Here is a 19,537-nt window from a genome sequence, read left to right on the forward strand (position 1 = left end):
TAATGAACAGAAAAGATTTTTTAATATGAAAGCAGCTGAGGTTTAGCATGTTCCTGGGAAACATGCCACCTACGAATACCATGAACACATGTGGGTTTTGCTATTCTCTGTCTTGAGCACAAGCTATCACTGTACTATGCCTGGAGATTTAGCCTCTTAATAGTCCACTTAATGGAAAAGGGAGAAAAAAAGCCATCTTTTAGATGAGTCTCAAAATAAAAATATACTTAAAAAGAGGCACAAGTGACAATATGAATCTTATATATTAGGTTAGGTAATCTACTCTGCCTTATGAATAAGCAACCGCGGGCAGGGTGATGGGAAAAATGCCACCTCAGAATGAGGACTAGCTTTACCAGGGGGCACAAGTGGTGCTGACAGCACATTCTGCTTCTCGAATATGGTTTATAATTTGTTCCACATACCATTCATAGTGAAAATACTATGCAGTAGAGCATTTACTAACAAAAATGACAGAAACTGATCACACAGACCTACCCTAGACATTTACATAAAACTTCTAATGATGTATAGTTAAATAAACTACAGAGATTCATATGAAGAAGCAAAAAGTAAGTAACAAATTGAGATATAAGGAACTGCAAATAGTTTTTAAAGAACTAGCACGGTGTGAAACTAGATAAAGACAGGCGAAACAAAACAAAAAAAGCACTGTATAGGTTCTAATTCAAACATGATGAGAAAATTCCAAGAGGTTAGTCCACATATCCAGGATCATTTCCTACATGGTTGTAGAGACTATATATCTGATGATTAAGAATGAGTTGGATGATCTTCAACTCTACAACACTTTTTTTCTTTTGGTAAGGTATGCCTTACTAAGGAATAGAAATTATATCCCATTTTGTGACACATGAAAAAAACTGTTTAGTGAAAAAAAAACCACCATGAAATTAAGCTGAACTTAACAAAGCTGAAAAATCTGATCATTATACCTGTTTAGAAGCCACATTATTTTCCTCCTTCACAAATGTCTTTAGATCCAAGTCCTACTGTCGTTTATACAGAAGCAAATGAGGCCTTTTTATTCTTTTGTCTTCTGCACTTTTAAGCCTTTGTTTACTGGCTCTGAATGACTAACACAACATTAACAATTCAGAGTCCCTGAGAAGTTTCACATTTAAAAAAATTTTTTTTAACTTATATATTTGTCAGAGAGAGAGAGAGAGAGAGCTAGTGGCAGGCAGAAGGAGAAGCACTCTCCCAGGTGAGCAAGGAATCCAACATGGAACTAGATCCCAGGACCTGCCGATCATGATCTGAGCTAAAAGCAGACATTTAACCAACTGAGCCGCCCAAGCATTCCAGCTTCATATTTTCTGACTTAAATCTCAAGAAAATATATATTAACAGAACTTCTATGAGTAAAATTATTTACTGAAACCGGCTGAAAAGTATAATCATTAAATAAACCAAATGACAATTTTTTTTCTCAGAATATTTTTTTCTCAGAATTTTTTTTCTCAGCTACCCACTTAGCTTAATTTATGCAAATATCTAGCCAATTTCAGTGCAATCATAAAGAGTATGTATTTACGTGTATTTAAAGTGTTTAGAATTTTGTTGGCACAAAGTGTTAGCTTTACATTACAGAATGTTAGCTTTATCATTAGTAGTTACTAATATTTTAAGAAGTTAACATAATTTTTTTTCTAAGATTTTATTTATTTATTTGACAGAAAGAGACCACAAGTAGGCAGAGAGGCAGGTGCAGGGGTGGGGGGGAGGGGACGGTGGGGGATAGAAGCAGGCTCCCTGTCGAGCAGAGAGCCCTATGGCGGGGTTCCATCCCAGATCCCAGGACCCTGGGACCATGACCCAAGCTGAAGGCAGAGGCTTTAACCCACTGAGCCACTCAGGTGCCCCAAAGTCTGATTGTTTTGAAAGCTAGACTATACCTCATACCCTAGTTTCAATTAAGACAATAAGAAACCATTATCCATTTAAACTTTTTTTTTTTAATATAATTTTTTATTTTTTATAAACATATATTTTTATCCCCAGGGGTACAGGTCTGTGAATCACCAGGTTTACACACTTCACAGCACTCACCAAAACACAAACCTTCCCCAATGTCCATAATACCACCCCCTTCTCCCAAACCCCCTCCCCCCAGCAACCCTCAGTCTGTTTTGTGAGATTAAGAGTCACTTATGGTTTGTCTCCCTCCCAATCCCATCTTCTTTCATTTATTCTTCTCATACCCACTTAAGCCCCCATGTTGCATCACCACTTCCTCATATCAGGGAGATCATATGATAGTTGTCTTTCTCCGCTTGACTTATTTCGCTAAGCATGATATGCTCTAGTTCCATCCATGTTGTCGCAAATGGCAAGATTTCATTTCTTTTGATGGCTGCATAGTATTCCATTGTGTATATATACCACATCTTCTTGATCCATTCATCTGTTGATGGACATCTAGGTTCTTTCCATAGTTTGGCTATTGTGGACATTGCTGCTATAAACATTCGAGTACACGTGCCCCTTTGGATCACTACGTTTGTATCTTTAGGGTAAATACCCAATAGTGCAATTGCTGGGTCATAGGGCAGTTCTATTTTCAACATTTTGAGGAATCTCCATGCTGTTTTCCAGAGAGGTTGCACCAGCTTGCATTCCCACCAACAGTGTAGGAGGGTTCCCCTTTCTCCGCATCCTCGCCAGCATCTGTCATTTCCTGACTTGTTGATTTTAGCCATTCTGACTGGTGTGAGGTGATATCTCATTGTGGTTTTGATTTGTATTTCCCTGATGCCAAGTGATATGGAGCACTTTTTCATGTGTCTGTTGGCCATCTGGATGTCTTCTTTGCAGAAATGTCTGTTCATGTCCTCTGCCCATTTCTTGATTGGATTATTTGTTCTTTGGGTGTTGAGTTTGCTAAGTTCTTTATAGATTCTGGACACTAGTCCTTTATCTGATATGTCGTTTGCAAATATCTTCTCCCATTCTGTCAGTTGTCTTTTGATTTTGTTAGCTGTTTCCTGTGCAAAAGCTTTTGATCTTGATCAAATCCCAATAGTTCATTTTTGCCCTTGCTTCCCTTGCCTTTGGCGTTGTTCCTAGGAAGATGTTGCTGCGGCTGAGGTCGAAGAGGTTGCTGCCTGTGTTCTCCTCAAGGATTTTGATGGATTCCTTTCGCACATTGAGGTCCTTCATCCATTTTGAGTCTATTTTCGTGTGTGGTGTAAGGAAATGGTCCAATTTCATTTTTCTGCATGTGGCTGTCCAATTTTCCCAGCACCATTTATTGAAGAGGCTGTCTTTTTTCCATTGGACATTCTTTCCTGCTTTGTCGAAGATTAGTTGACCATAGAGTTGAGAGTCTATTTCTGGGCTCTCTATTCTGTTCCATTGATCTATGGGTCTGTTTTTGTGCCAGTGCCATGCTGTCTTGATGATGACAGCTTTGTAATAGAGCTTGAAGTTCCGGGATTGTGATGCCACCAACGATGGCTTTCTTTTTCAATATCCCTTTAGCTATTCGAGGTCTTTTCTGGTTCCATATAAATTTTAGAATTATTTGTTCCATTTCTTTGAAAAAGATGGATGGTACTTTGATAGGAATTGCATTAAATGTGTAGATTGCTTTAGGTAGCATAGACATTTTCACAATATTTATTCTTCCAATCCAGGAGCATGGAACATTTTTCCATTTCTTTGTATCTTCCTCAATTTCTTTCATGAGTACTTTATAGTTTTCTGAGTATAGATTCTGTGTCTCTTTGGTTAGGTTTATTCCTAGGTATCTTATGGTTTTGGGTGCAATTGTAAGTGGGATTGACTCCTTAATTTCCCTTTCTTCTGTCTTGCTGTTGGTGTAGAGAAATGCAACTGATTTCTGTGCATTGATTTTATATCCTGACACTTTACTGAATTCCTGTATAAGTTCTAGCAGTTTGGGAGTGGAGTCTTTTGGGTTTTCCACATATAGTATCATATCATCTGCGAAGAGTGATAATTTGACTTCTTCTTTGCCGATTTGGATGCCTTTAATTTCCTTTTGTTGTCTGATTGCTGAGGCTAGGACCTCTAGTACTATGTTGAATAGCAGTGGTGATAATGGACATCCCTGCCGTGTTCCTGACCTTAGCAGAAAAGCTTTCAGTTTTTCTCCATTGAGAATGATATTTGCGGTGCGTTTTTCATAGATGGCTTTGATGATATTGAGGTATGTGCCCTCTATCCCTACACTTTGAAGAGTTTTGATCAGGAAGGGATGCTGTACTTTGTCAAATGCTTTTTCAGCATCTATGGAGAGTATCATATGGTTCTTGTTCTTACTTTTATTGATGTGTTGTATCACATTGACTGATTTGCGGATGTTGAACCAACCTTGCAGCCCTGGAATAAATCCCACTTGGTCGTGGTGAATAATCTTTTTAATGTACTGTTGAATCCTATTGGCTAGTATTTTGTTGAGTATTTTCGCATCTGTGTTCATCAAGGATATTGGTCTATAGCTCTCTTTTTTGGTGGGATCCTTGTCTGGTTTTGGGATCAAGGTGATGCTGGCCTCATAAAATGAGTTTGGAAGTTTTCCTTCCATTTCTATTTTTTGGAAAAGTTTTAGGAAAATAGGAATTAGTTCTTCTTTAAATGTTTGGTAGAATTCCCCCGGGAAGCCGTCTGGCCCTGGGCTTTTGTTTGTTTGGAGATTTTTAATGACTGTTTCAATCTCCTTACTGGTTATGGGTCTGTTCAGGCTTTCTATTTCTTCCTGGTTCAGTTGTGGTAGTTTATATGTTTCTAGGAATGCATCCATTTCTTCCAGATTGTCAAATTTATTGGCGTAGAGTTGCTCATAGTATGTTCTTATAATAGTTTGTATTTCTTTGGTGTTAGTTGTGATCTCTCCTCTTTCATTCATGATTTTATTTATTTGGGTCCTTTCTCTTTTCTTTTTGATAAGTCTGGCCAGGGTCCATTTAAACTTTTAAGCTTCTTTTAAAAAAATATCCCACAAAAGACAAAAGTTGAGTCAAATTTTATCAGCTGAACCTAACATACTAGTTCTACAAAGTGCTAGTTCTAAAAGGGAGCAGAAACAGGAACCCATTTTACACTATTTCCATATAAAAAACAACAGATTTCAAGGCCCATTGAGTGTTCTAGTAAGAAAGGCAGAGAATCTTCCTGCAATCCTCGGGAGACCATGAACTGAGATGTCTCTATTTCCATGCAGTCCTGAGCCTCTCCCACGGAGGAATGCAAATCTCCAGATACACTGGCGTAATTTTCCAGAAAAGTGATTCTACTTTGCAGTTTTAGGAAGCACAAATAGAGGCCGTCCTCTTTTTTAATAGCAGTATGACACTAAAACTGCCTGGACACCTCTTTGAGGAAGATGTGGGGGCAGGTGTAGCACAGCTGAGGTCCACCTGCTCCTGCCTCACTGCTGTTTGCTCTCGCCCAGGAACAAGCTGGTCAGAAAGCTGCCCTGGCTTACAGATATCAGAAAGACTCCCATAAAACCTGATGTAGGGATCCACGGAATGTACATATGCCTTGGAGAATCTGTGCTGACTTGATCGGAGGCAAAAAGGAAAAGAATATCAAAGTAAAAGAAAGAGTTTGGATGCCCACAAGATTCTGAGTATCACTATGAGAAAACTCCTTAGGCTGAAGCTACTAAGATTCCTAAGATTTTCCAAAGTCAGTTCTAGACAAGGATCCACAAGCCATTCATTAATTTGTACCGTCCTTCAGAGGTTATTAAATAGATTACTTCCATCAGTAATGGTTGAAGTCACTACTGTAGATACTTATACCAACTATTTCAATATATTATCAGTTGTTAAAAAAAATGTGTGATGTGATAATAATAATCCATGAGAAAAAAATCAATTGTTCCATGACTTAACAATTTTTGTTGAAACATTAAAAACCTTCACTGTATATTGGGGCGCCCGGGTGGCTCAGTGGGTTAAAGTCTCTGCTTTCGGCTCAGGTCGTGATCCCAGGGTCCTGGGATCGAGCCCTATATCAGGCTCTCTGCTCAGCAGGGAGCCTGCTTCCTCCTCCCCTCTCTCTCTGCCTGCCTCTCTGCCTACTTGTGATCTCTGTCTGTCAAATAAATAGATAAAATCTTTAAAAAATAAAATAAAAAATAAAAACCTTCACTATAGGAAATGAAAAAAAAAGCAAAAGTACTATTTATTTAATATATTATTTTTTAAAAGATTTTTTATTTATTCATTTTAAAGATCAAGCAAGAGCATGAGCTAGGGGAAGGGCAAGAGGGAGAGGGAGAAATAGATCCCCCTGCTGAGCAGGGAGCCGATGTGGGACTCAGTCTCAGGAACCTGTGATCATGACTTGAGCCGAAGGCAGACACTTTAACTGACTGAGCCATCCAAGAGCCCTAATACACTATTTTAAAACATCAAAAACATCAAGAATTAAACTGGCTTGTTTTTTTTTTTTTTTTTTTTTTTTTTTTTAAAGATGTTTTATTTATTTGACAGAGAGAGAGAAATCACAAGCAGGCAGAGAGGCAGGCAGAGAGAGAAAGAGAGGAGGAAGCAGGCTCCCTGCTGAGCAGAGAGCCCGATGCGGGACTCGATCCCAGGACCCTGAGATCATGACCTGAGCCGAAGGCAGCGGCTTAACCACTGAGCCACCCAGGCGCCCTGGCTTGTTTTTTTTTAATATCTGTAAAAATTTACCAAGAGCACTTCGAATTGTTTCCTCCTTCTCATGGTATAATTACAATATAGAGCAAGCATCTTTTCCGTGCTGTAGTGACCTGTCATATTCCTTTCTTCTAAGTTTGTATCAGCTTCCATCATTTCATCCATTGTGCCTTCAAAGTTGTGAAGTATCTCTCAGAATTCTCTCAATGTGAAGTTTTCTGACAGTGCTACTTCCTTGGGGACAACTTCATTCTTCTTATCACAACCACTTTCCTCATTCATGTTGGTTAAGTTTACTTTCCCCAGGTCCCCAGGTTCCTCTGGCTACACACTGAATGTCTCTTGAATGCCTACATTTCCACAAGTGGGTTTCTTTTATGATTCCATTCATGTTTCATTCAAATTTCATTTCCAGCGTTTTCACTTTTTATTTCATTATTGCACTTTCACCTTTGTCAATTTTCTCTCTTGATTTTCCATTTTTGTAAAATATTATGTGGATTTACCATCGGGTAAGAAGGAGATGACTCAACTATCTGCTTGGCAGTCTCTGTGTAAAGTGAATGACAGATGTGTAGTGACCAATCAATAACAACTTTGAAAGAAGTGATGTGATTGGTAACAGACCATGATATAGGTCTGTTACTTATGTGGTGATTTGTGAATTGAAGGGCTGGTAGCTATTATTTCATGTCAGTACTCAAATTTCAAATCCTGTGGTAAATGGAATTTGAGCCACACTGTTCAGGGGACTGAGGTAATTTAATTAAACCACCGTAACTGAAAGTCATGCATGTAGGAACTGTGTAAAGTGAGGTTTGCCTGTTATTTAACTCATTAAGACTTTTCTACTAAGACAAAACTAATTTAGAGTACAGTAAAAATGTGCATGCATGTTTAAGGTGAAATATGAGACTTTAATGAAACTGTGCTCTTCACCTGCAAATTCCCAGATATACGAGGCACTCTCTGTTGTTAGGAGACTTTAGTGGTAAAGTCTGAGAAGCAGAGCCTTATGGATAGAATGATCCAATACATTACTTGGTCTAAGTTGGCCTAAGAAAAGAATTGATTAGTGTGGACAGGATACTTAGATGACACCATGGAATACATTAATGAGATTTACATTATTTCCTGTGAAGATGAAACAGGTATCTCCCACATAGCTTTCTAAATTTTCTAAAACTTGGAGTAGGTAGCTTTGTTCAAGTGACAATGAGTCAGGGAATTTGCGAAGGAGGAGGAAGAGATTTTTTTTTTAAAAGATTTTATTTATTTATTTGACAGAGATCACAAGTAGGCAGAGAGGCAGGCAGAGAGAGAGAGAGAGAGAGAGAGAGAGAGAAGCAGGCTCCCTGCCGAGCAGAGAGCCCGATGTGGGGCTCCATCTCAGGACTCTGAGATCATGACCTGAGCCGAAGGCAGAGGCTTAAGCCAGTGAGCTACCCAGGGGCCCCGAGGAGGAAGAGATTTAAAAGTACAGAGTTTTAAAAGTATATGTTCATTTTTCCCTTACATTGCCAAGTTCCAAATGCTTAGTTAGGATAAACAAGACTTTCTTCCTATTCCCTCAGAAGATTTTAAAACTGTTTTTGACAAAAGTATAAGTATAATAAAACTAAATATTTCCAAGATAAAAACTAAATATAGTGGCACCTGAATGGCTCAGTCTGTTAAGCGTCTGGCTTCAGCTCAGGTCATGATCTCAAGGTCCTGAGATCTTGTCCTAGGGCTCCCTGCTCAGTGGGAGCCTGCTTCTCCACCAAGCATTTCTGCTGGCTTCTCTGTCTGCCTCTGTCCCTGACCCTGCTCTTGTTCTGTCTCTCAAATAAATAAAATCTATAAAAAAAAATTGAAAAATTAAATTAAAATCTAGTACACTTATGAGAAAAAAGGTAAGGAAGAATTGACATGATTCATTATGTATTTTTCTGGGGATCTACTTTAGCATTATAGGAAGAAATCTTGGAGAAGAATTGATAACATTCTCATTGCAAAACAAGTTTTAAGGCACTGGAAGAATCTGAAGGGGAAAATATTTTCTCCTGTTAGGTGAGAGATCCACAGTCTAAAGGTAAGGAAAGAAGGTAAGAGGGATATAGAAACAAAAAATTTCTAGCTGTTACTATACACCACAGCATGTTAAATATTTTTCTTATTTTATAATGTTTAATTGTGATTAAAACCCTGAGAGATAGGTATAAAATAATGCTATGAAAAGGTCACCAGGTTTGGAAAACCCAGATTAACTGAATTCTAACCCCATTCACAGGTAATATGCCAGATATGTTAACATCTAAGAGTAAACATGAAAATGTTAGAATTTGATTTATATTCTTGGCCTAATTTGAGAGCTAACTTCCTACTCCTTAGAAGGATTTTTGCCTTCATAACGGCTCTACCAAATATTACTTGAAGTCTTCTCAGAACCCCCAGGCTCAGTGAACCCTTCTTCCTTTGTATTTCAGTAACAATTGTACATAGCTCTATTAGAGCTTCACCATGATTTTCATTTACATGGTTAGAAGCCATCAAACTGATTTCAAAATCTGCAGACAAGGCCACAAGTAACTGGTGACTGCTAACTTAACTTCTGACTGCTTTAGGTTCAGTTCACTTCTGACTGCTTTAGGTTCAGTTCACTCTTTTTTCTCTAGCATCGTAAGGGAGAAGTTTAGGGAGATCTTTCTTCTTTTCTAGTGTAGTTATTTATAGCTATAAAATCTCCCTTCAAGCACTGCTTTTGCTGCATCCCATAAGTTTTGCTATGGTGTATCTTCATTTTTAGTTATCTCAGAGTATTTTCCAATTTTTCTTGTGATTTCTTCTTTGACACATTGCTTATTATATGAGGCTGCTAGTTAAATAAGGTCCATGTATTTGTCAATTTTCCCAATTTCTTTGTTAGTGATTTTTAAATTTACTTCACTGTGGTCAAAGAACATACTTGGCATGATTTTAATCCTTTTAAATTTATTGAGATTTATTCAATTTCCTAGCATATGGTTATCTTGGTATATGTTTCAAGATAGTGCATTTAAAGAATGTTCATTCTTTAAAAAAAAACCTCAAAAAACCATTTTGTTCAAGGGTCAACTGTAGTCAGGTTTTTTTTTTTTTTAATCAGTCTGATATCTTTTAATGAGCATTTAGACCATTTATACTTAAAGTTATTATCAACATGATGGGGTTTAAATCTATTATCTTGCTATTTGTTTCCAGTTTTCCCATCTATTCTTTGTTTCTTTTCTTCTTTTTTTAATCTTTTAGATAACCTGGATATTTTAAGAAGACTGTATGACCACTGTTGGCTATTAGCAATGCCTCTTCATTTTTTTAGTGATTATTCTACAGCAGGGGTTGACAAGCTACAGTCTATGATGAAATCTGGCCCACTGTCTGTCTTTGTAAATCAAGTTTTCTTGAAACATAGCCACGCTCCAGTTGTTCAAGTATGATATACAGTTACTTAGGACACAGAGGCAGAGTTAGGCAGTTACAACAAAGACCATAAGGCCCACAGGCCTAAAATATTTACTATCTAAATCTTTACAGAAGAAGTTTGCTGACTACTGTTCCATGGTTTAAATTTAAGAATTAAGATCCAATAACAAAATTTAATTCCTCTGACAATTACTCACATTGTTTTCTTGATTCTTGTTGTTCTTCAAGAGTGTAATAATACAATTATGAATAAAGAAAGCAAGGGTAAGCACTCCAGTCAGCTGTGGAAACTGAAATCTTATCTCTAGGAGAAAAAGAGAGTGAAAAAAAAAAAAAACACAAAACATTAAACTGACAGCTAGAAAAAGAATGTTAGTAGCCAAAAGTTGAGTGCCAAAAATTAGTTGTCCCTACTTTGTCCAGGGAATAAGAATATTAAAATGTCTTCACAAAGTTCCTCAAGGCTAGTATTATACTTGAGCAAAATACTTGAAAAGGGAAAGAAAAGCAATCAAGAAATGACTACTCTGTGAGGGTACTTCACATCGGTTATTGCTGTTTGAGGTCACACAACTAGTGTGTGGCAGGCACAGCAGGATTCAAACTTAGAACTCTAAAGGTCTCCCTCTTCTAATAATTGAATTTGCCAGAAAAACACCTTTAGAAAAGGAATCTGAAAAGGGAGAATTGGTCATTTAACATTTTTCAAAGGCTAATCTAAGAAGCACTGCTTACTGGGCTCTCTGCTCAGCAGGAAGCCTGCTTCTCCCTCTCCCATTCCCCCTGTTTGTGTTTCCTCTCTGGTTGCATCTCTCTCTGTAAATAAATAAGTAAGATCTTAAAAAGAAAAGAAAAGAAAAGAAAAAAAGCACTGCTTAAAAATACTCAAAATAACAAACATCTACACAGAGGGGAATGGTTAAACTATGATACAGTTGCTCTGTGGTATACAGTACATTAAGAATTACGTTCTAGAGAAAGATTTTATGCTATGGCAAATGTTTATGACTCAAATAGCATGTAGAGTATGATTTTTACATTTATTTTAAAAAGTTTGGGGGTATATATATGTATGTATGCTAAGAAAAAAGACTGGAGGGATAACCACAAAAGTTTAAATAGTGGTTATCTGGCTAGTGGGATTTATTTTAAGTTAATCACTTATCTATATTCTCTAAATTTTCTAGAATAAATTCAAAGTTAATATGAAATAAGAATAAAATAATAAATATTTCAAAAGTACTGGCAATTTCTGTCTTTGAGGTTTGCTAACACAAAAATGAAAAACTTTTTTTTTAAATTTTTTATTTTTTTATAAACATATTTTTATCCCCAGGGGTACAGGTCTGTGAATCACCAGGTTTACACACTTCACAGCACTCACCAAAGCACATACCCTCCCCAATGTCCATAATCCCACCTCCTTCTCCCAACCCCCTCCCCCCATGAAAAACTGTTTTTTATGTAGAAGAGGACCAAGAGTTACATGAAAACAGTGCTGTATCTAGGCAAAGTGGGGGGCAAAAGTGAAGAACAACCTGTCTCTGGGGATTCCTTAGTATAGAAAATACAAACAAGAAAACAAAGTCCACTGACTTTTTGCCATAGATTTAGGAAAGGAAATAAGAATAACTAAGAATCAAGCACTGGCTCTGAAAGAAATCAGGATGTAAGAATTTTAAAATCAATACTATAGTTTTCCATAAATTTTGTTGTTCTGTTAGCTTTTATCTAAATTTTTATTTGCAAAAGCAATTCAGAGTCTATTTTTCTGGGGTGCCTGGGTGGTTCAGTCAAGTAGATGTCTGACTCCTGGTTTCGGCTCAGCTCATGATCTCAGGGTTCTGAGACTTAGCCCTGGGGTGGGCTCTGCACTAGGCATGGGACCTGCTTAAGATTCTATCTGTATCCCCCTCCCACTGCACCCACCTCCCTACCTGTGCACACACACTGTTTCTAAATAAATAAATAAAATTTTCTCAGGGAAATTCTCCCCTCTTCTGTCTATAATTTTTTAACTTTTTAACATCTGAGCAGTAAAATAAAATGTGGGGACAACTCCCACTTCTGTTTAAAAAAAATAAAAAATTTTATTTCATTTTTTAAAAGATTTTATTTATTTATTTGACAGAGAGATAGTGAGAGAGGGAACACAAGCACAGGGGAGCTCGAGAGGGAGAAGCAGGATTCCTGCTAAGTAGGAAGTCCAATGTGGGGCTCGATCCCAGGACATTGGGATCATAATCTGGGCTGAAGGCAGCTGCTTAACAAACCGGTGGGAGAAATAGACAGCAATATAATAATAGTAGAAGGCTTCAATATACACTTTTAACAATTATAGATCACTCAGACAGAAGTACACCAGATGTACCTGTTAGACATTTACAGAACATTCCATCTATAACAGAATACACATTCTTCTCAAGTGCACATGGAACATCTCCAGGATACATCACAAAATATGTCTCAACAAATTTAAGAGAACTGAAATCATACCGAGCATCTTTTCCAACCATGATGGTATGAAACTAGAAATCAATTACAAAAAAACTCCAAAAAACAAAAACCAAAAAACTGGAAAAATTCACAAATATGTGGAGATTAAGTAACACGTTACTAAACAACCAATGAGCCAAAGATGGAATCAAAAGATAAATCAGGATGTTGAAATAAATGAAAATGGAAATACAACTTACCAAAACTTAAAGGATGAAGCAAAAATAGTTCTAAGAGGTCATTTTATGGTGATAAACATTCACATTAACAAACAAGAAAGATCTCAGATAAACAACCTAACTAAATGCCTGGGTGACTCAGATGGTTGAGCATCCGAATCTCAATTTTGGTTCAGGTCATGATTTCATGGTTCTGGTATTGAGCCCCAGGTCAGGCTCTGCACTCAGTGAGTCTGCTTGAGGATTCTCCCTCTTCCTCTGTCCCTTCCCTAGCTTGAGCACATGCTCGTTCACTTGCTCTCTCTAAAATACATAAATAAATCTTAAAAAAAAAATCCAAACAACATTATACCTCAAGTAATAATGAGAAAAATAAAGAACAAATTAACCTAAAGTAGAAGAAAGGAAACAAAGATGAGAGCAGAAATAGAGACTAGAAAGATAATAGAAAAGATTAATAAAACTAAGTTGGCTTTTTGAAAAGATAAACAAAATAGATAAATCAGTAGCTAGATTAAATAAGAAAAAAGAGAGGACTCAGGTAAAAAAATTATCAATGAAAGAGGAGACATCACAACTGATACCATTATAAGAGATTACTATAAACACTTATACACCAATAAAGTGGACAACCTAGAAGAAACAGATACATTGCTAGAAACATACAAACTACCAAGACTGAATCATAAATGGAAAATATGAACAGACCAATTTCTAGTAAAGAAATTGAATCAGTAATAAAAATCTCCCAATAAAGAAAAGTCCAGGTAGGACTAGATGTTTTCATTGGTGATTTCTAGCAAACATTTGAAGGTGAATTAATAATAATCCTTTTAAAACTCTTCCAAAAAACAAAAGAGAAGGGAATACTTCCAAACTCACTTTATGAGACCAATATTACCTTGATCTTAAATTCAGACAAGGACACTATAAAAAAAAGTATTAAATTCAGAGAAGGACACTACAAAAAAGAAATATATAGGCCAATATCCCTAATGAGCATAAACGCAAAAATCCTCCACAAGACATTAGCAAACTTAATTCTAGACCATGATTAAGTGGGATTTATTGCAGGGATGCAAGGATAGTCCAACATCCACAAATCAATCAATGTGATACACCACATTAATAAAGCAAGGGAATGGATGTAGAAAAAGCATTTCACAAACTTCAACATCCATTTTTGATAAAAACTCTCAAAAAACTGGGTATGGAGGGAATGTATATCAACATAATAAACCTCAAACTCAACAGTGAAAAGCTGAAAGCTTTTCCTCCAAGATCTGAAATGAGACAGGATGCCCACTCACCAGTGTTGTTTCTAACTTGTCAAATTAGAATGAGTAAATATCCAGCTTTTTCCAATTAACCAATAAAAACTTTTTGAGTAACTTTCTTAAAAACCTGAGATTCTTTTCAACAGTTTCAGTGAGATATAATTCATATGTACTTCATCCATTTAAAGTATACGACCATTTTGGAAAGCTATTTGGAAATATCAACCAAAGCAGAATATACACATACATACCCTTTGACCTTGCAAATCCATTCTGAGGTTTATACTCAAGAGAAAGGTGTCATATTTTTACCTTAAGATATGTGTAAGAATAGAGTACAATAATAAACATAATACTAAACAACTAGAGACAAATGCCCCTGGACAATAAAAGAAACAAAGTATGGGTATAGTTACACAATGAAATACCAATGAGAATGAACTATAAACAGATACAACTACATGGATCAATGTCACAATTTAATGTTGATTGGAAGAAGCCAGATACTAAAGAATGCATGTTCTATATTTCTCTTACATGACTTAAAAACAAAACAAAACACAGACAAAACCAACCTTTGGGGTTAGAAGTTAGAACAGTGGTTAACTTTGCAGAGAGATAGCAGGTGGTAGGCATAATGACAGGGACTTCTGGAGTGCTAGTTTTTGGTCTGTTCTGAGTATCTGGTACATTGTTTGTGAAAAATAATCAAACTATATACTTAAGAGTTGTGCACTTTTATATAAGTATGCTATGTCTCAATAAAAAGTTCAAAAGCAAAAATGAAAAATGGTAGAGCCTACATGTAAAAAAATATGAAAACAGAAATTCCATTATAATTGCAGGCATTTCAAGTATCAGTGAGTGCATGGTAGAACGCAGTCTGCTCTTAATGGAAAGTTAATAAAACTATGAAAGCATATATGGTTAAAAATTATTTTTTCTGGTTGTAGATGAACACAATGCTGCTAACAAATGGCAAATCACAGCATAATCCTTGCAGATCAGTGTCTGAAGTCTTTCTGAAATCAGTTTCAAAGCATTTAAGTTTTTCATTTTAAAAATATAGTCCTAGATGTGTACTAATTGTTAAAAGTTAAAAGTATTACAGGGCTTCCAACAAAAACCAGCATTCTCTTGCTTCATACCTCCCAACCTCTCTCGCTTCACACCTCCCAAACCTGAAGCCTGTTTCCCTGAGGTAATTATACCTCTTATAACTATTCAGCAGACTTCAAATTTATAATCTTATATTTAATATACTTATATTCCTTTTCCTTTATTTTTAAAATTTTAGACATAATCCATTGATTTTCCACCAGAAGACTTTAGTCCTACCACCACTCACATCCCTTATCCCCCTAATATCTTAATTCTTTTTTTTTTTTTTTTAAGATTTTATTTATTTATTTGACAGACAGAGATCACAAGCAGGTAGAGAGGCAGGCAGAGAGAGAGAGAGGAGGAAGCAGGCTCCCCGCTGAGCAGAGAGCCCGATGTGGGACTCGATCCCAGGACCCTGAGATCATGACCTGAGCCAAAGGCAGAGGCTTAACCCTCTGAGCTACCCAGGCGCCCCTTAATATCTTAATTCTAACTTTGATTTTGTAAAAATCAGTATTCAGTGTTTTAATTTTGATGATTATTCTATATTATTTACAGTTAAGCCATGATATGTATTATCATTATATTTTCTTATATAAAAATGTTTTTGTTGTCCTGTTTTTATGGAGATTTATGGAGATTTGGAGGTATTTCCTTTTCCCTTGCCTGTCTACTTAACACTAATTTTTTCCCCAAACTCTACCAAAGAATGGTAAAGCTCCATTCTATACAACACATCAAATAATCTTTTCCATTTCCTTTTCCTTTTGGAAAAAATGCTTAATGGGGCCCTCTGTCTGCTGCTATAATCCAAGTGGATTTTAAAATTTTAGACATAAAATTAATTAAAATTTTAGACATAATCCATTGAAGTAGCTGCACAGCTACTTCCTAGGATTTTGTCATTCACTGCTTTTTGGTGGAACACATTTTGCGGGCTTTTTTTGCTGTTGTGTGTATGTGTGTTTCTCTGTGTGTGTGTGTGTGTGTGTGTGTGTGTATGTGTGGAAAAAGAGAGCATAGAAATATGCTGAAAATATCTATTGTACTACACTTGATTCAGGATTTTAAGTTAAAATAACTTATCCTGAGACCTTCATGACACTTCTCTCTTCTAGTTTTAGGAGTTGTTAAGAAGTCTGAGACTATTCTGACTCCAGACCTTTTATGTAAACCTGTTCTTCGTCCCTAGAAGCTTTCAGGGTCTTCTCTTTATTCATGGTGTTCTGAAATCTTATGATGATATGCTTCGGTGTGGGTTTTATTCACAGTGCTGGGTACTGTGGGACCTGTACTTCTAGAAATCCATGTTCTTTGATTAGCAGGAAACTTCTTAAATTATTTCTTTGACAATCCCCCACCCCCTTCATTTTCTCTCTGTTCCTTGGAACTACTTTTAGTTATTAGGCTACCTGGATTAACGCTTTAATTTTCGTATTTTTTCTCTCCTTCCTTCCCTCCCTCCCCCGCTCCCTATTTTCTTCCATCCATCCAGGATTCCTAAACCACTTTTTGGGAAGTGGGCTTTATCTTCCAAATTTTCTTTGCATTCTTAACTTCTATTATATTTTTGGTTTCTAAGACCAACCTCCCTCCTTCCTTCCTTCCTTGGCACCCAAATACTGTTGCATGGATGTATTACTTTCTTTTGTCACCTTGAGATGGTAATTTTTTGCAAGTTTTCTTATCCTTATTCCCTCTTATTCTCTTTTCCTTTCAAGGTCACCCCCCCCTCCAACTAAGTTTTGTTTTCATGTAAGAGGCTTTCCACAAACATCTAGTGATCTTTGCCTATTTTTTTTTATATTGCAAAGTGAAGCACACAAAAATGTATACTTAGTAAACACCTAAGTGGTCTGATACAACCAAGGTACTTGCTATTTCTTTGGTAGAACCCAAATTGCTCAAGACTTTATGTCTTTCCTCTTGGACTTGTCAGTTTCTCCAGAGGAGAACCCTCTGTTATCCTATGCTGTCAGCATTCTGGGAGCCAAAGAGTAAAGAAAAGAGAATTGGAGGGGTACAGGGAGAGAGGAGAGTCTTACCACTCAATATAACACTTTCACTTAGTCCCTGTTTTCAGACTAAAGCCTTTATCCTACCCTTTGTTGTGTGTGGAGAACCTCAGTCCTGAGGCGAACCATTTCAGTTTTTTCCATCTCTTGCTAAGTTGAGGAGGAAAAGGGATTTATAATCTAACTATCTATTCCTTATGTAAACTTTCAAAGAATACTACCCTTTTTAAGCTCTTTTCCTTACTCTTACTTTCAGAATGACCCAAATGCCTCCAAATACTGAGGGTTTTGATGTATAGCTGAAAATGGTTTCCTCTGTGATAGAGTCACTCTCTGCAGGTACTTAAATTTCAGCTCTGTCTGCTTTGCTGTCAGTCTCACCATCTACCAGTTTTCTAGTATCTAACAATCTATTGCTGTCTCTTGCCTGCTACTGTCTCTGCTATAGTTTCTTTGTGTCTTTGTTTACATTTCTTGCTTTCTTTTTTAAAGATTTATTTATTTATTTGACACAGAGAGACCCAGTGAGAGAGGGAACAGGGGAAGTAGGGGGAGTGGGAGAGGAAGAAGCAGGTTTCCTACGGAGCAGGGAGCCTGATGCAGGGCTCCATCCCAGGACTCTGGGATCATGACCTGAGCCGAAGGAAGATGCTTAATGACTAAGCCACCCAGGTGCCCATTTTTACATTTATTTCTTAACTATTGTTTTAATGAGATTCAGGAGGGAGTAGGGATAAACACCTTTATTCATTCAACATTGGTTATACACTACTTGCAATGCCCTCGGAATTATTATAGGCCTTGGGGATATAACAGTAACAGAGAAGTACAGAAAACAAAAACAAAGAACATCCCTTTTCTCAGGAGCTAGCATTCTTATTAAGGACAACAGATACACAAGTTTAAAAAAATACAGGTATTCCTTACCAACTGAACTTTCATTCTCTGAATTTAAGAAACAAATGGATTAAGAAATTTTTTAGAAAGTCCTTTGTTATCTTAACTTCTGCTACTTTCTATCTGAAACTCAGGAACCAAGTAGATTAGAATAATAGATATCCCTTAATATTTTAATTCATTATTAGAATTAGGAACTTAATACATTTAGATAACCAGGGATACCTACATATAAGATTTGGTAGTGATGAGAGCACTAAAGAAAAATAAGCCACAAGAACTGGGAGTGGGCAGGAAGCCCAGGAAGGCCTCTCTAATGATGATAACCACGTGGCTTCCTAAAAAAAAGACAAGGTCATTTCATATGCAGGTAAAAGTTAGTGCAAGGATTCTAAGCTAGGAGTATGCTGTGGAACAGCAGGGAAACACTGTGGCTGGAGTGGACTGAAAAAGTAGAAAGGTAATAGGGAATGATGGCAGACAGGAAGCCAGGAGTCAGATCACGTAATATTTGTGGACTATGACAGAAGCTTGCTTGCTTCTTTTTTTTTTTTTTAAAGATTTTTATTTATTTTTTGAGAGAGAAAGAACGAGCATGAGCAAGGGGGAGTAGCAGGCAGAAGGAGAAGCTGACTCCCAGCTCAGCAGGGAGCCCAACACTGGGCTCCATGCAAGGACTCTGAGATCAGAGTCCTGAGCCAAAGGCAGAGGCTTAGCCAACTGAGCCACCCAGGTACCCAGATGCTTGTTTTATTCTGAATGAGATGAATGAAATGGGAAACCAGGCTTTTGAAGGTTGTGTTTTAAAAACCTCACTCTGGGGTGTGCTTGGGTGGCTCAGTGGGTTAAGCTTCTGCCTTTGGCTCGGGTCATGATCTCAGGGTCCTGGAATCGAGTCCCACATCGGGCTCTTTGCTCAGCAGGGAGCCTGCTTCTCCCTCTCTCTCTGTCTGCCTCTCTGCCTACTTGTGATTTCTCTCTGTCAAATAAATAAATAATAATAAAAAAATCTTTAAAAACCTCACTCTGGCTTCTAGGTATAGAACAGACTACAGAAGGGGAGGCAGACTGGAAAAGGGGAGATTAGCTAAGAGACTACTATAATCACTCAGGTGAGAGATTAGCAGCTTGACTAATTCTTTCTGGTGCAAATGGTAAAAAGAATCTGACTAGATTCTCAATTTACTTTTGAAAGTTCATGCTTTGCAGATATGGAAGGTGGGGAAAAAAACCCAATCAAGTATGATTCTAAAGTCTGGGGCCTGAGCAAGCAGAAAATTGGAGCTACCACTTTTTGAGACAGAGAAACCTGGGAGAAGAGCAGATAAAGCAGTTTGGTGGGATGGGGAAACAAATATTTGGTTTTCATAAATACAAGTTTGAAATACCTAGTGGATGTCCAAGTGGAGATGTAGAAGGGGCAAGGAGATATATAAGGGTGGATGATAGTGGAAAGATCTGGCCTA

The 19,537-nt window shown here is 37.1% G+C and overlaps 1 protein-coding gene across 6 annotated transcripts in view; it reads right to left on the bottom strand.

Moving 5' to 3' along the window:
- SLC38A9 (solute carrier family 38 member 9) overlaps nt 1–19,537 on the bottom strand; it is an 83,332-nt gene that overhangs the window by 11,653 nt on the left and 52,142 nt on the right. For all 6 annotated transcript variants that reach the window (XR_009353960.1, XM_059175002.1, XM_059175006.1 and 3 more), the window contains one exon: nt 10,301–10,407. Coding sequence is in view for 5 of the 6 variants with exons in the window: in XM_059175002.1 (XP_059030985.1) it covers nt 10,301–10,407 (107 nt within the window). In the remaining variant the exon portion in view is untranslated. The remainder of the gene's footprint in view (nt 1–10,300; nt 10,408–19,537) is intronic.

Source organism: Mustela lutreola, chromosome 5, assembly GCF_030435805.1.
Source record: "Mustela lutreola isolate mMusLut2 chromosome 5, mMusLut2.pri, whole genome shotgun sequence".
Classification (NCBI taxonomy): domain Eukaryota; kingdom Metazoa; phylum Chordata; class Mammalia; order Carnivora; family Mustelidae; genus Mustela; species Mustela lutreola.